The sequence below is a fragment of the Nicotiana tabacum genome, chromosome 16 (genome assembly GCF_000715075.1).
Source record: "Nicotiana tabacum cultivar K326 chromosome 16, ASM71507v2, whole genome shotgun sequence".
Taxonomy (NCBI): Eukaryota; Viridiplantae; Streptophyta; class Magnoliopsida; order Solanales; family Solanaceae; genus Nicotiana; species Nicotiana tabacum.
In genome coordinates, this window is record NC_134095.1 from 171,318,913 (window position 1) to 171,335,403 (window position 16,491).

The 16,491-nt window shown below is 38.7% G+C and overlaps 1 protein-coding gene across 1 annotated transcript in view; it reads left to right on the top strand.

Annotated features, from left to right (window-relative positions):
* The window catches only part of LOC107775946 (kinesin-like protein KIN-7O), a 52,109-nt gene extending 35,833 nt beyond the window's left edge, over positions 1–16,276 (top strand). The window contains exons 19-32 of the mRNA XM_075233670.1: positions 647–733; positions 863–1,012; positions 1,203–1,316; positions 1,431–1,517; positions 1,596–1,799; positions 1,883–2,071; positions 3,808–4,014; positions 4,154–4,243; positions 4,338–4,478; positions 4,947–5,044; positions 5,732–5,810; positions 14,908–15,051; positions 15,215–15,286; positions 15,841–16,276. Coding sequence (XP_075089771.1) covers positions 647–733; positions 863–1,012; positions 1,203–1,316; positions 1,431–1,517; positions 1,596–1,799; positions 1,883–2,071; positions 3,808–4,014; positions 4,154–4,243; positions 4,338–4,478; positions 4,947–5,044; positions 5,732–5,810; positions 14,908–15,051; positions 15,215–15,286; positions 15,841–16,068 — 1,890 coding nt within the window. The 3' untranslated portion in view covers positions 16,069–16,276. The remainder of the gene's footprint in view (positions 1–646; positions 734–862; positions 1,013–1,202; positions 1,317–1,430; positions 1,518–1,595; positions 1,800–1,882; positions 2,072–3,807; positions 4,015–4,153; positions 4,244–4,337; positions 4,479–4,946; positions 5,045–5,731; positions 5,811–14,907; positions 15,052–15,214; positions 15,287–15,840) is intronic.
* Positions 16,277–16,491: the final 215 nt, after the last annotated feature.

Below are 16,491 nucleotides of genomic sequence, written 5' to 3' on the forward strand. Positions count from 1 at the left end.
TTTTGCATTTCCGATAGGACGGGGAGCCTTGAGGCACCTGGTAAAGTTGCTGCCATGTGATCAGGAGGTCACGGGTTCTAGCCGTGGAAACTGCCTCTTGCAGAAATGCAGGGTAAGGCTACGTACAATAGACCCTTGTGGTCCGGCCCTTCCCCGAACCCCGCGCATAGCAGGAGCTTAGTGCACCGGGCTGCCCCTTTTTTTTTTTTTTTTTTGCATTTCCAGCAGAAATATGCCTCTTAGTCCCCTCTTTCTTACCTCACATGCATCATATCTGTTTCCTCTGCACGTGCCACATCTCAGAGTGGGAATCAGTGTTTGGCCTTTTTGTTTTGCTTGTTGAGTATGTCTGGGATATCCATCTGGTACAAGGCATAACTGCATAAGTGACTCATAAAACACATTAGGATGGTAATAGCTTTCGAGTTGAGTGGGTATAGCATGTCTCTATTGGATACAGACTCAAATGATCCTGCCACTCAAAGAAGCCAAGGAAACCGGTGTTATTCTGCATCTGTATAAGCATGTTTTCAAGCTAATTCTTTGACTGCTAGGATCTCATTTTTACATTGATATTTACATTTGATATCCATAATACCTTTCATTTAAGTGTTACAGTGCAATGACTTCTGTTTTAATGCTTTAGCTTTACCAAGAACTTTTGAGTGCAAAACTTGAGGCACAAGGGGCTCATGAACAACTTGCTTCAATGCAATCTGCAGTACTTCTTGTTGTAAGTTCATTTCCACCCTCATATTGCTTGATGATAATTAAGACTGACATTCTTTAGGCCTCCGCTTTAAGCATGCTATATAACCATTTTTCATGTCTCCTGGGGCATTAATGGATACACTTCTTTCAGGAGGATAACATGAACTCTGAAATTGAGCTGCTGAGAGAGGTTCAAGATATGATGTCAGAATTTGAAAATTCACGAACCTTAATTGATTCACTCATTCCTGTGGTAGAGGAACTTGTCCTGTCTTTCTCTGCCATATCCAAACTAGTCCTTGTGAGTACTGTATGTCATTGCATAATCAATTTTAAATTTGGTCCTTCTTTTCATATATTCCTGGCATGTATTCAATATGTTCTTAAACAACACACGGTTTTATCATTTATATATTCTTATATATTAATTCTAGTACTATAGTTTATTATCTATGTGTATTCTACGACCTGATCTGGTTTCCCACTTTCAGGATTTGAAGTCTTCAGCACTTGACAGTTCCAACCAAATAAGATCCATAATTAGAAACCATGAGAAACTACAATCTTTCTTGAGGCAAAAGATTAATGTAGTTGAGGATGAAAAGGTGCGGATTGACTGCATTTCCTTTTTGTTTGTCTTTATAATTAGATCTTTGACTACCAAGTATATTTGAGTTTCTGTTGAAAGTACCTTTTAACGCTTGCTAATCAAAATCTAGATTCTACTGGATAATCAGTCTCTGGATCTGCATAATCAGATAGAAGAACTGAAAAGAGCTATTGAAGATTCTGGAAATGCATTAACAGTAAGTTGCTTCACTTTCTCCGATATCTTCCCTTTTTTATATCTCCACTTGCGCTGACAGAATCATGTTCTTTTCTAGGAAATCTCTGAAAAATGTGAAGCAGAAAAATCTGAACACCTTTCTCAAATTCAAAGTCTTCAAAAGGAACTGTCATGCTTATCTTCCAGTTCCTTAGTCAGAGAGAAGGAAAGCATTAGAAAAGATTTGGAGAAAACAAAAGCAAAGTTGAGAGACACAGAATCCAAACTTAGGAATGCCATCCAGGAGAAGACAAAACTTGAGGTCTCATTCAAATTGTTCTGAAAGTTGATTTTCTTGTGCCGTCTGAGGCATTTCTATCTTTTCTGACAGTATCACATTCTTAGGGTGAAAGAGCTTGTGCTGAGAGGGAAATTAAACGCTTGAATGGACAGAGGGCTATTCTTGAGCGTGACATCAATAAACGAGACTCGATCATTGGAAGAAGGCGTGATTCAGTTGTTGATAGTAGCTCTAATGTGTTTGACTCCAAAAGAGCGAAGAATTCCTCTGTTTGTGTTGAACATGCTGTGCAGGTAGGTATGGTGTGCTCAAACTATAGTGTAAACAAGTTCAAGAAGTGTCCTATATTCCTTAAATGTGTACTGGAACGGAAAAAACCACTTTTGACATTGTCTGTTGGTCCAGTTTTGAAATTAGTGTCACACATGTAGATTGAGCCTAACTTTATGGTGCTGAAGGAATCTGGGTGTCCCCCGCAAAAACTTAAGGCAATGACTAGAGTGGTCCTAGACCTTTATAAAATCCTTTGGAAGCCCTTACACAACCTATGTGGGACATTTAATAACTTAACACTCTCCCACCTACGTAATCCAATTCTGGTGGTTCGCACATGAACTTTGTGGGTGTGAGAATATGCTTACCCCAAGGTTGATTCTGATACCTTGTGAAAGAATCAGTGCATTTAGCCCAAAACCTTAAGTCAATGGTGGAGTGGCCCTAGACCTTTATATACAACTTTTGAAGCCCTTAATCCATGCAGGAAAATCAGTAACTCAATAATGGCAAAACAGGAGGGCGGACCAAAAGTTGGTGTCTTTTTACTGTAACTTTTGTTCAAGAAACCATTGATTTTTGAATTTTCACCTGCCATTAAAAGAACTCCTGACAAGTAAAGTAGGACAAGCCTGAAAATTAACAAAAGGCTGTCCAAGCCAGGGCTTGGAGAGTGACATTTGTGCTTTCACTTCATTTTCATGTATGGGCTTTTTGGGTTCTATTAATCTCAATCTAAATCCTCTTACAGCCCCCAAGGCATCGTTGTCTAACTTACATGCGATGTAATAACATTTTCAAATTAAAGGATCAGATCATCATATGGTAAAAGTACTTCCATGTTTCTTCTCCCAATCATCTTATGATGACGATCTCAGGATAACCTCTAAGATTTCTAAGTTTTTAAACTTTATTACTAAATTAAGCATCACTAAACTTGGTTTAAACATGCTATATTTTCTGTGCCCTCAAAGAAAAGAAAACCTTATTGGTATGCATCATGAAGTCTAGTCTGCTTCTATTTATCTTAGAATATACTGATTTAGCAAAATTCCATAGCATGTTTGTTTCTTTCTTGAGATATTTCTCATCCAACTTAGGTCTAGGAATCACTTTGAACTTTATTTGTTAGCCCTATATTAAACAGCATGGGCAGCCCGGTGCATGAAGCATCCTACGTTCACGTAAGGTCTGGGGAAGGGCAGCACCCTAAGGGGTAATGATGTAGACAACTTACCCTAATGTAAGCATTAGTGGCTGCTTCCACGGCTCGAACCCTTGATCTGTATTAAACAGCATGTTGGGCATTTAATGCCCATAAGACGCTCTGTCATTATATTTACTCTTTCCATCAATCTTATAAATAGTACTCCCTTCATTTCTATTGATATGACACACTTTCCTTATTAGTCCGTTCCAAAAGGAATGACACATTTCTATATTTGGAAACAACTTAACTTTGAACTTTTCATTTATCCATTTTACCCCTAAGAGAAGTTTTTATAGCCACACAAATGTCATAGCCCCACAAGCTTTTACCCCTTAAGCTTTTAAGACCACAAGTTTCAAAAGTCTTTTTTTTTCTTAAACTCCGTGCCGAGTCAAACTGCCTCGTATAAATTGAAACAGAGAGAGTATCTCATATCCTTATGATATGAAAAGTAGACAAGTAACTGATTGCCTGCATTCTACTCGAGAGGAAGTTAGTTGTCTTTATTGCTTATTCTTAAGCTACTTTTCCCTTTCTGGTGTGAAGGAGGAGTACAGGAAGCTGGAAGTGCTGGCATTTGAGATGGAGACAACTATTGCTTCTTTGGAAGAGGAATTAACAATTTCTCATGCGGAAAAAGAAGAAGCCATTTCTAGAGCAGAAAATTTGGCATGTGAATTGCAGGCTTTATCTGACGAGTTGAATATGTCAAATACCGAACTAAATATGCTGAAGGAAGAGGTGTCATCCCTTGTAAGTTTATGTTTGTTAACTTTTCCTCTGAGATTCCATGCCTTTTGAGCATGATTTATTAGCTTAAATTCTACTGTTCTTTCTTCAGGAAAATAAAACATTAACTTATTTCTATTTTATTTTTTCTATGGCATTGCAGAGATTATGTTCGGAAGAATCTGAATCACGATGTCAGAGATTGGAAACTTCTGTCAACTTTTTGGTAGAAGAAAAAGAAGATTTAGCTATGGTATCAATTGAAGTTGCTTTGGGGAACATGTATTCTGAGGCTCCATTTAACTGTTTCAATTACGTCATTTATGAGTGCCTTCTTTCCTTTTCAGCAACTAACTGATGCCCTTTTGGCAATGGAGGAGGAAAAGGCCATATGGTTTGCAAGGGAGAAAGCTACAGTTGAAGCAATCAATGAAAAAGCAAAATCTTATAGTGCTGAAATCGCCACTCTATCACAGAAAATGACAGAGGTAACCTTCAGATTTACACATGATGTAGTTGAACAATTTAAGCATATTCTAGAAACACTGCAGTGGCTCTTACGGATGATATTGAGGATCTCTTCAAGGATTCAGTGCTTGCATGCTATTTTCTTTGGTACACTGTCTAGAGGGAACATGATATTTATGGAAAATTTATTGCCGAGTTTAAAGCATAGTTAATTCAAAGCTAGTTCACATTTGAACTTCTTTCTTAAAAAATAATTAAGAGAATTGTTTGTGAGGTCTGAGTACCATATTGTAAAATGTATCCTTTCTATTTGCTTTGAACATCTTATCTTGTGAGATCTTTAGAAAAGCACATAGCTAAATTAAAGAAATCAAAGACATCCATTGAGGTGATGAACTTAGCAAAACATGTTGCACATTTCTGTACATGTCAGTTGCACATGATTTACTTATTGAATCTTGATTTATGATCCTGACTTTAAACTACAGGTGAAGAATGAACTTGAGAGTTGTAGAATGCAGTGCAAGCTCCTTGAGGAGAGATTGGTCGTCTCAGAAAATAATGTGCTGTTGGAGAGAAGTTTCAGGTTTGTCCGTCCTTTGCTCCCTATCACTCTGATATGTTGCTACTCCCTTTGTCCAAAAGGTTTTCAATCGTCAAGTGAAGTAACTATTGACTAATATTTTCAAGTGTATTCTGTTGTCTTTTTTAAAATGTATTTTGATGCAAGATCACAACATGTACTACACTTTTGCTTTCTGAAATCTAAATTAATTTCAAGATTGAGTTTAATCTTGTCCTATTTAGCTCTAGTAAAATTGGTACTCAATAAGTAAAAAGTGACTGGTAAATTGGGACAATGGGGTGTGTTTCTTTATGTATCAGTGTACTTTTATAGCAGTGGTGTTCGGGCTAGCTTGTATGTACCTACACTACTCCACCGTGGACCTGCTCCTCCCACCGGCACTGATGGAAAGAAATCACCTAACATTTTGCTTCTGCTGAGATTTGAACCTGGTCTATCCGGGGTTTCACCAACTTCATTGAATGCTACTCCTCACACTTGGGTGCTCGGACAATGGAGTATATAATAGCTTGTTCATATATTTTCTAAATTTTCTTGAGGTGCCTAGTTGATCAAATATAAACTTTGATTCTACAGCTGCTACTACCCTCATCAATAAAGCTGGGTGTAATCTAGGTGCCATGAGTTTTGTATTCATTTAAACCTTTAGATCAATCTGCCTGATGATAAACATACATTGTTTTACAGTGAAGAGAAATTACTAGAGATCGATCAACTTAGACTTGGCCTGAGAGTTGCTGAGGAACAATGTAAAAGATCTCAAGAGGTAATATGTTTGTACTTTGTCAAGCTTTCAGAATTTATTTTGAGTGCGAGAATAATGATTCAGCCTAGAAAAGTATTCTGGGGTTCGCGAAGCTGGATATACTTTAGTTGAATAATTATGCCGTCTAACTCTTCTCGTATCGCCTTGTTGCTTATTTGACTTAGAAAGTGAGGAAGTGCTTTTGTTCTTCAGCATCGGCTTTACCACTCTGTCAGAAGTACTCCCTCCAAGAAATTAATGAATAAAGAAATGATACATAGTGGTATACAACAGCTGGAGCCAAGTTATACTGGAACAGAATTTTTGCCTCGAGCTTGCTAATTTCGGAACCTTGGTGAATTCCTGGTATTATAAATTAATAATTCATGACATATTATGGTGAATAAGACAATCAAGCAATCAGCTTTGCCACTTTTTGCCCAATCAAATGGTTGGGCTGGCTATACAAATCCCTATATACATTCCACTCGTTTGGGTCAATTTCATTCGAATACTAGTAACAATTTGTCTTTTAGGTTAAATTAAGGGTTCTCTTAGTTAAAGGATTTATTATCTCACACTTCTTGCATACACTGGCATACAAGTCTTTAACTAGACTAGAATGACTTCTGGAAATAATCGGGCATAATATTTTCCTTTTTTTTTTTTTATATAAGTCAAGATTTGTTAGAACTGGTACCAAGATGGTACTAAAAAGTACAAGTCAAATTCCACTACACCCACCAAACATATTACATCCCCCCCCCCCCCCCCAAACCCCCCCAAAAAAATATAAAAATACAAGAAATCCAAATACTGATCCATCCTATATAGAGTATACAAGCACATCCGAGAAATAGATTCTTGATACATTTGTTCTTGACTCTAGCAATCTGCAACCTCTTCCCTTCAGAGCATGCCTTGTTCCTTTCCCAGCCATAAAAGACAGATGGGAATGTTCCTCCATATCTTCTTCAAGTTTTTCTTCACTTTTTGAGCTTGCCAGATTTCCAAGAGACTACTAATATTCTCGGGAATCACCAGAGACACTCCCATAATATTATGAAAAAGCTCCCAGCATTGTCTTGATAATGTGCAGTGTAGAAATATAGCAGCTGCACTAAGAGAAACCTCTTCTTTGTAATTTATGCTGAGTTAGACAGACATCCCTAGCTGCTAACCATCCAAAGCAAGCTACTTTCACACATGCTTTGGTCTTCCATATCATCTTCCTGGGCCAATTAGGAATCTTCTGGCTGTTCTGTTGTTCTAGCATTTTATAACAGCTGTTTACTTTAAAAAGTTTATTCCTGTTATTCACCCAGATTAATCTGTCTACTCTGTTTAGATCAATGGAACATGTGTTGTGTTGTAATAGTCGGACATAATGTATGTGTAGCTACATCTAAGCCTTTATCTCAACTCTTTGGTATTGCCCAATATGATCCTTTGTTTCTATTTTGTTATGTTTTTAGCTAAGTCTGAATTAATTTCGAGAGATTGCAGGTCTTGTGAGACAACCCTCTATTGATTTTAGGTCTACCTAGTGATGTAACACTAGAAGGAAGGAAGGTGGGAGTTGTGGGGGGGGGAGGTGACTATGGAGAGAATAATCGAGAGAGGAGAGAATAGGAAGGAAGAGAAGAGGAAAGAGAGAGAAACATAGAGAGAATGAATTACAGAGAGACAGAGAGGGAGACAGAAATAGAGAGATTAGGGAGGGGGATATTAATGTCAAATAAATGCAACAAAATGATTTGATTCTGTCAAAGAAAGTACATTAAGATCTTATTTATAAGACAGGAAGTTTTGGTTGAATTAGAACTCTTGATACTACGACATTCCAATCTCTAACTAAAATGATAAAATTAGATAAAATCTTATCTCTAAAATAAAATATGGTTACCGTTATTTTAGTACCACGTAATAGATCAAGATAAATAATATGGAATGATAATGATATCCTCATGATTGAATTCTTTTGTGTTCGCTGTGGAGAAAACTCAACAGTTGACTCTGACAAGTGAGCCTGATATGGTGAGGTAGTTCATCGTTCTATCTAAGTACTTGGGAAACCACCAATCGATTGGACAAACTTCTTTGGCAATGAGTAGCCAGCATAATACCACCAATCGATTGGACAAACTTCTTTGGCAATGAGTAGCCGGCATAATACTGATTTGTAGCAAAGAGTGCAACTACATAGCGAATCTAAACTTGTGCTTTGGTACCAATTTGATGTAGCGGCAGAAGGGAGGAAGGTAAGGGGTAGAAATGAGAAAGAGAAGAATGAGAGACGAATAGAGATGCAAGAGAGAGAAAGAGGGAAAGACAGAGAGAGAGAGAAAGAAAGGTTAGGGAGATTTGTAACAATAAACTTGTTAGAGATAGCTATGTAATTGTTCCACATTGGAATAGGAGTAGTATCCCCTTTGTATAGAGTAGCTATAAATAGCACCTCTTGTATTGCATCACATACAATATCAATATATCATATTTTCTCCCGTGCCTTCTCACATGGTATCAGAGCTATCGTGAGAGATTTATCGTTGTGCATAAATTCTAGCGATTCCGGGAAGTAAAATCAGTCACCGGAACCCTTTTTTTTCCGGCGACTTTCAAAGTTGTTTTGCGTCTGCTTTGTCTCGGTCAGTGTTGTGCACAAAATCCAACACTACCACAAGAGTAGTCACTGTCCGGCGACCAAATCCCAGTGAAAATCTCCGCGGTACTGTAGCTGTCCAAAGAAAATTTTCCGGCGAAATTCCAACGTTGCGTGGGCCACCTTCTGGCCATTTTTTGGCGACGACTCTTCAGGACAGATTGTTTTCCTTGCAATTCCGAGCCTACCCATCCAGGTTACACCAAATTCCGACCACTTTTTTATTTTTCCGGCGTGAATAGTGATTTCAAAAAGTTGACTTCCGGCCATTTTTGAAAAAGTTCCTTCAGAACAGTTGGGTCTTCTGGTAATTCCGATCCTACCCCTACTGTTTTTATTTCATTCCGACCACTTTGAATATTTTCCGGCTGCAACAGTAACTTTCCAACTGCTACAGTAGTTTACTATTAAGGTCCAGTGTTCCTTACTCTATTTTCAGTGGATTACAGTTGATTATTTCTCTTATTTGGTAATAATTTACAAGATGTCTTTGGGAATTGATGTTTTTGGGTCTAAAAGCATGAGTTCTGGAAACTCTAATGTTATGATTACCTCGGAACCTTTAATGGGAGGTTCAAACTACTTAGCTTGGGCTTCATCTGTCGAGTTGTGGTGTAAAGGTCAAGGTGTGCAAGATCATCTGATTAAACAGTCTAGCGAAGGAGATGAAAAGGCGATAGCGCTTTGGGCAAAAATTGATGCTCAATTATGTAGCATCTTGTGGCGTTCTATTGATTCTAAGTTGATGCCTTTGTTTCGGCCATTCCAGACATGTTATTTGGTTTGGGCAAAGGCTCGTACGTTATACACTAATGATATATCTCGCTTCTATGATGTGATATCACGGATGACAAACTTAAAGAAGCAAGAATTAGATATGTCTACTTACTTGGGTCAGGTACAGGCAGTCATGGAGGAATTTGAGACATTGATGCCAGTTTCTGCTAGTGTGTTAAAACAACAAGAGCAACGACAGAAAATGTTTCTAGTTCTTACACTCGCTGGACTTCCTCATGATCTTGATTCAGTACGAGACCAGATTTTGGCGAGTCCGACTGTCCCTACAGTTGATGAATTATTCTATCGATTACTTCGCCTTGCTGCAGCACCAAGTCACCCAGTGATTTCATTACAGATACTTGATTCCTCTGTTCTTGCATCCCAGACAGTGGATGTTCGGGCATCTCAAGCTATGGAGAATAGACGAGGAGGCGGTCATTTTGGGAGATCTAGACCCAAGTGTTCTTATTGTCACAAACTTGGACACACTCGCGAAATGTGTTATTCCTTAAATGGCCGTCCACCCAAAAATGCCTACGTTGCTCAGAGCGAGACTACAGGTAACCAGGGCTTTTCTGTATCTAAAGAAGAATATAATGAGCTCCTTCAGTATCGAGCAAGTAAGCAAACATCTCCACAAGTAGCCTCAGTTGCCCAGACTGACACTCCTATTGCTGGTAATTCTTTTGCTTGTGTTTCCCAGTCTAGTACTCTTGGACCATGGGTCATGGACTCAGGCGCTTCTGATCATATCTCTGGTAATAAATCACTTTTGTCGAATATTGTATATTCACAGTCTCTTCCTACTGTTACTTTAGCCAATGGATGTCAAACTAAGGCACAAGGAGTTGGACAAGCCAACCCATTGTCTTCTATCACCCTAGATTTCGTTCTTTATGTTCCTGGTTGTCCTTTTAGTCTTGCATCTGTTAGTCGTTTGACTCGTGCCCTCCATTGTGGTATATATTTTATTAATGATTCTTTTATTATGCAGGACCGCAGTACGGGACGAACAATTGGTACATGTCGTGAATCAGAAGGTCTTTACTACCTTAACTCGCTCAGTCCTTCCACAACATGTCTAGTTACAGATCCTCCAGATCTAATCCACAGACGTTTAGGACATCCGAGTTTATCCAAACTTCAAAAAATGGTGCCTAGTTTATCCAGTTTGTCTAGATTAGATTGTGAGTCGTGTCAGCTTGGGAAACATACCCGAGATTCCTTTACGCGTAGTGTTGAGAGTCATGCAGAGTCTGTTTTCTCCTTGGTTCATTCTGATATATGGGGTCCTAGTAGAGTCAGTTCAACCTTGGGATTTCGTTATTTTGTTAGCTTTATTGATGATTACTCAAGATGTACTTGACTTTTCTTAATGAAAGATCGTTCTGAGTTATTCTCTATATTCCAGAGTTTTTGTGCTGAAATCAAAAACCAATTTGGTGTCTCTATCCGCATTTTTCGCAGTGATAATGCCTTAGAATATGTATCTTCTCAGTTTCAGCAGTTTATGTCTTCTCATGGAATTATTCATCAGACATCTTGTCCTTATACCCCTCAGCAAAATGAGGTTGCAGAAAGAAAGAATAGGCACCTTATTGAGACTGCTCGCACACTTCTAATTGAGTCTCGTGTTCCGCTGCGTTTTTGGGGCGATGCAGTTCTCACAGCTTGTTATTTGATTAATAGGATGCCTTCATCTCCCATCAAGGATCAGATTCCACATTCAATATTGTTTCCCCAGTCAGCCTTATACCCTCTTCCACCTCGGGTTTTTGGGAGCACATGTTTTGATCATAACTTAGCCCCGGGGAAAGATAAGTTAGCTCCTCGTGCTCTCAAGTGTGTCTTCCTTGGTTATTCTCGTGTTCAGAAGGGATATCGTTGTTATTCACCTGATCTTCATAGGTACCTTATGTCAGCTGACGTCATATTTTTCGAGTCTAAACCTTTCTTCACAACTGATGTCACTTCTGCTGACCACCATGACATATCTGAGGTCTTACCTATACCGACTTTTGAGTAGTTTAGTAATCCTCCTCCACCTTCAACCACAGAGGTTTCACCCATACCAACTTTCGAGGAGTCCAGTGTTATCCCTCCTAGTTGCCCAGCCACAGGAACACCACTCTTGACTTATCATCGCCGTTCGCGCCCTACATCAGGCCCATCTAGTTCTCGTCCTGCACCTGACACGGCTCCTACTGCGGATCCTGCTCCTAGTACACCAATTGCACTTCGAAAAGGTATACGGACCACACTAAACCCTAATCCTCATTATGTTGGTTTGAGTTATCATCGTCTGTCATCTCCCCATTATGCTTTTATATCTTCATTGTCCTCGGTTTCCATCCCTAAGTCTACAGGTGAAGCATTGTCTCATCCAGGATGGCGACAGGCTATGAGTGACGAGATGTCTGCTTTACATACAAGTGGTACATGGGAGCTTGTTCCTCTTCCTTCAGGTAAATCTACCGTTGGTTGTCGTTGGGTTTATGCAGTCAAAGTTGGTCCCGATGGCCAAATTGATCGACTTAAGGCACGTCTTGTTGCCAATGTATACACTAAAATATTTGGGCTAGATTATAGTGATACCTTCTCTCCAGTGGCTAAAGTGGCATCAGTTCGCCTTTTTCTATCCATGGCTGCAGTTCGTCATTGGCCCCTCTATCAGTTGGACATTAAGAATGCCTTTCTTCATGGTGATCTTGAGGATGAGGTTTATATGGAGCAACCACCTGGTTTTATTGCTCAGGGGGAGTCTCGTGGCCTTGTATGTCGCTTGCGTCGGTCACTTTATGGTCTAAAGCAGTCTCCTCGAGCCTGGTTTGGTAAGTTCAGCACGGTTATCCAGGAGTTTGGCATGACTCGTAGTGAAGCTGATCACTCTGTGTTTTATTGCCACTCTGCTTCAAGTCTATGTATTTATCTAGTAGTCTATGTTGATGATATTGTTATTACGGGCAATGATCAGGATGGTATTACTAATCTGAAGCAGCATTTCTTCCAGCACTTTCAAACTAAGGATCTAGGCAGATTGAAGTACTTTCTAGGTATTGAGGTTGCTCAATCTAGCTCAGGTATTGTTATTTCTCAAAGGAAATATGTGTTAGACATTCTTGAGGAAACAGGGATGACAGGTTGCAGACCTGTTGACACGCCGATGGATCCGAATTCTAAACTTCTGCCTGGACAGGGGAGCCGCTTAGCGATCCTGCAAGCTATAGGCGGCTGGTTGGTAAATTAAATTATCTCACAGTGACTAGGCCCGACATTTCTTATCCTGTGAGTGTTGTAAGTCAGTTTATGAATTCTCCATGTGATAGTCATTGGGATGCAGTTGTCCGCATTATCCGGTATATAAAATCGGCTCCAGGTGGATTACTGTTTGAGGATCGAGGTCATGAGCAGATCGTTGGGTACTCGGATGCTGATTGGGCAGGATCACCTTCTGATAGACGTTCTACGTCTGGATATTGTGTTTTAGTAGGAGGAAATTTGGTGTCCTGGAAAAGTAAGAAACAAAATGTAGTTGCTCGGTCTAGCGCAGAAGCAGAATACCGAGCAATGGCTATGGCAACATGTGAACTAGTCTGGACCAAACAATTGCTCAAGGAGTTGACATTTGGTGAAATCAGTCGGATGGAACTTGTGTGCGAAAATCAAGTTGCACCTCATATTGCATCAAATTCGGTGTTTCATGAGAGAACTAAACATATTGAGATTGATTGTCACTTCGTCAGAGAAAAGATACTCTCAGGAGATATTACTACGAAGTTTGTGAGATCGAATGATCAACTTGCAGATATTTTCACCAAGTCCCTCACTAGTCCTCGCATTGATTATATATGTAACAAGCTCGGTACATATGATTTATATGCTCCGGCTTGAGGGGGAGTGTTAGAGATAGCTATGTAATTGTCCCACATTGGAATAGGAGTAGTATCCCCTTTGTATAGAGTAGCTATAAATAGCACCTCTTGTATTGCATCACATACAATATCAATATATCATATTTTCTCCAGTGCCTTCTCACAAAACTAATTGTTCGATATTATGCAAGTCCATCAAAACAAAGCACATGAACAGGAATAGGCTAAGCCCCTAGAAGGAAAAAGGAATATTCTCCCGACAGCAAGTAGGGTAAGAGGAAAATTTATTGAAGGTTTCTCCTACAAAGACGAGTTGGAATGAGGCTCCCTTGCAACGTAATTTCTTCCTTTGCGCCTGATTCTTACTGTCAAAGAAAGCAAATTAGCCCTGATATGGCTATATGGTCCCCAGTAAAAGATTGAAAGAACATAGACATACCAAATATTGGTCCATATAGAAAGGGAGGTTTGGACTTTAGACTCTGGAAACTACTAATATTCTTATCTTCAACTAAAAGGATAAGAATTGGCAAAAGTTTAAAGTGATAACACTATCCTGATGATCTACCTCACCTAGTCCCATCTTGGTATCCTTAATCATCTTAATGGCACACTTATCAACTGTGCATTCAGAGATCTGTGTAGGACATTATGAAAACCATCTTATGCCACTTCCCATTTTATTCATCACATCTGTCACTAGCACCCTCTCTCTGATGTGATCATTTCCAATCTGGTACGATCTTGTATGACCGTACATCTATTTTGCTATTTGTGATTTGAACACGCTCATTTTGTGGATATGCTGTGTCTTAAAGACCCAACATTATTCTCATATGACATTGTTGGTCTTACAATCATTCCACATAATTTTGCGTTTTCATTTGTTAGGTATCTTCCAGCACTCCCATGATACTCCTCCGTTTTAACCATCCACTATGTGTTGTATTTCACCTTTCATGCTATTCTCCTTGACAACTGAGTCTAGATCAAAATTGTCTTACATTTAGTCACCACAATCCCATCCAATCTCCTTACCTTCCTTCTACTTAAGGAGGCTAAGCTTGCAATTGCATATTTTCTTCTACTTATTTTAAAACTTTTACCATATAGAGTGCTTTTCCATAGTTCTAACTTCTAACTTTTGGTTGAATTTCACGCTACTGTTATCACCTATAAAATAATCCCAAAATTTATATGTATCTCAAGTGCATTCTTTACTCTCACAAAACACTGAAATGAAAAAAAAGGGGCAATGACTTCCACATCTGCCAATGAGTTGAATTTCACGCTACTGTTATCACCTATAAAATAATCCCAAAATTTATATGTATCTCAAGTGCATTCTTTACTCTCACAAAACACTGAAATGAAAAAAAAGGGGCAATGACTTCCACATCTGCCAATGAGAACTCACTAAACGCTCCCATGATTGTTTATTCTAAACTATGTGATCTGAACCTAAAGAAACTTCAATCATGATTGTCAAATATCCAGTTATAATGTGGAGGCACTTAAAATGAGTGTTGCCAGTGAAACTGTAATCATTAATTGATGAAGCTTATTACAAAATCTTAAATGCCATTGTGATGCTGTCAGTTTCTTCACCACCAGCAGCTTTGCATGACAAACTTATCGCCTGATTTCAATCTAATTCAATATTATTTGAATTTTGGACCTTTTCTGTAGCACACCAATTCAGTAGATATCCTTTTCTTGTCCAAGTTTCCAGCATCATTATATGTTGCTGCCATTCTGCACACCTGGTCTTTTTCTAATGAAATGTCACATTTTGCAACTGCAGATGCTGACACTGGAGCATCAGGATCTGCGCAAGGAAGTAGAACGGCTTCAGATGGAGTTAAGCATGCTTAGCAAAGAAAGAGTAGATCTGTTAGCCCGTATAAGAGAAGCGGAGACGGTGCCAATTCAGAAAGATGACTTTCAGGTTTACACTTGAATGCCATGAAATGCTAATTGTCAAATCTTCTTTCAGAACAAGTAAAGGAGATGTGATTCTCGTTTATCTGAGACAGATTATTTACCAATTCATTATGTTACTTACTCTTTCTCTACTATGCTCGAGGATAACACTATATTTCGGTTGTCAGCTGTCAAATTCAGATCATGAAGTCGGTCAGCTCAGCGAGAAGCTTTCATCTTTGGAGATCAAAATGCATGATGTAAGTAATCATATACATGGTCAATTGCAGCTATATTTGATTATGATGAGATATATACAGATGACAGGTTACCCTTTTGTCGCTATATTTTTATAGTTTGTCTTTTCTCTTTTTTTTCTTGGTTTTTAATATTATACTCTATCTCTATGTGATGATTGAGATTAAAGAAGGGAAATAATTTTGTAGCTTTTGCTTTCTACTCATAATGCCAATTTCTTTATGAAGCAACTGTAAAGAGTAGCTTCTGCATCTGCTTCTATATGTAACTTTTGCATTTGCTTCATTTCTGCATAATGAGGACAATCTGCTGAAAATGTTTGCATGTGTAATTAAGCGATGTATCCTGGGTATGAATAACTATGAACTCAGCACATGTTTGTGACAAGTTGCATATGTAACTTCTAAGAGCAATCTGAGGCAAGTCAGGCGATTTATTTTATACTTCTAAGAGCAATCTGAGCCAAGTCAGGCGTTTTATTTTAAGCTTATTTTCCTTGTACTGTCCTGCTATTTGCAAAAGAGAGTGGATGTGATTATCTGATATGTCTGAACAGGATGAAGTCAACCATATCAATGTGAAAGCTAAGCTGAGAATGAGACTTCGAGGGGCACAATCAAAATTGGATGCATTTCGTGTGAGGTACAATGAGGCGCTGGATGAGATGGACATAATGAACAAGAAGTTTGAGGAGGCTTCATTAAAGCTGAAAGATCAGTTAGTTTCAAGTGGTCTTGAAATCCTCAGCCTCAAGAAGCAGCTTGCTTCTGCAAGGGGTCCTTGAATGGTTGATATATCTCTGCATCTGTATTAAGTACATATCTGTTACCAATATATAGATCTTAACTAATCATTTGTATATAAAATTGTTCCCAGTGACTGCCAGTAGGTACTACGTTGAACTGCATTAATATGATTTTATAATGAGGAAAAAATTAGAGTTTCTTTATTTGTTACTAACGGACAAATTAAAGTGATACTTGTTTGCTCCAGGAAACGAAATGGTGTAAAGACTTTTGTAACCATTAATGTGACTTGTTTAGTATTCATTTCATAAATGGAAATTTTAACCTTTAAAACCGTTTTCAACTGTTTACCATCAACAAAATGTATTTGGGCAATTTTTGAAAATACAACAATTTGTACCGGGCCCTTCCCAGGGCAATAGACCCTTGTGGTCCAGCCCTTCCCTGGACCCCGTGTATGG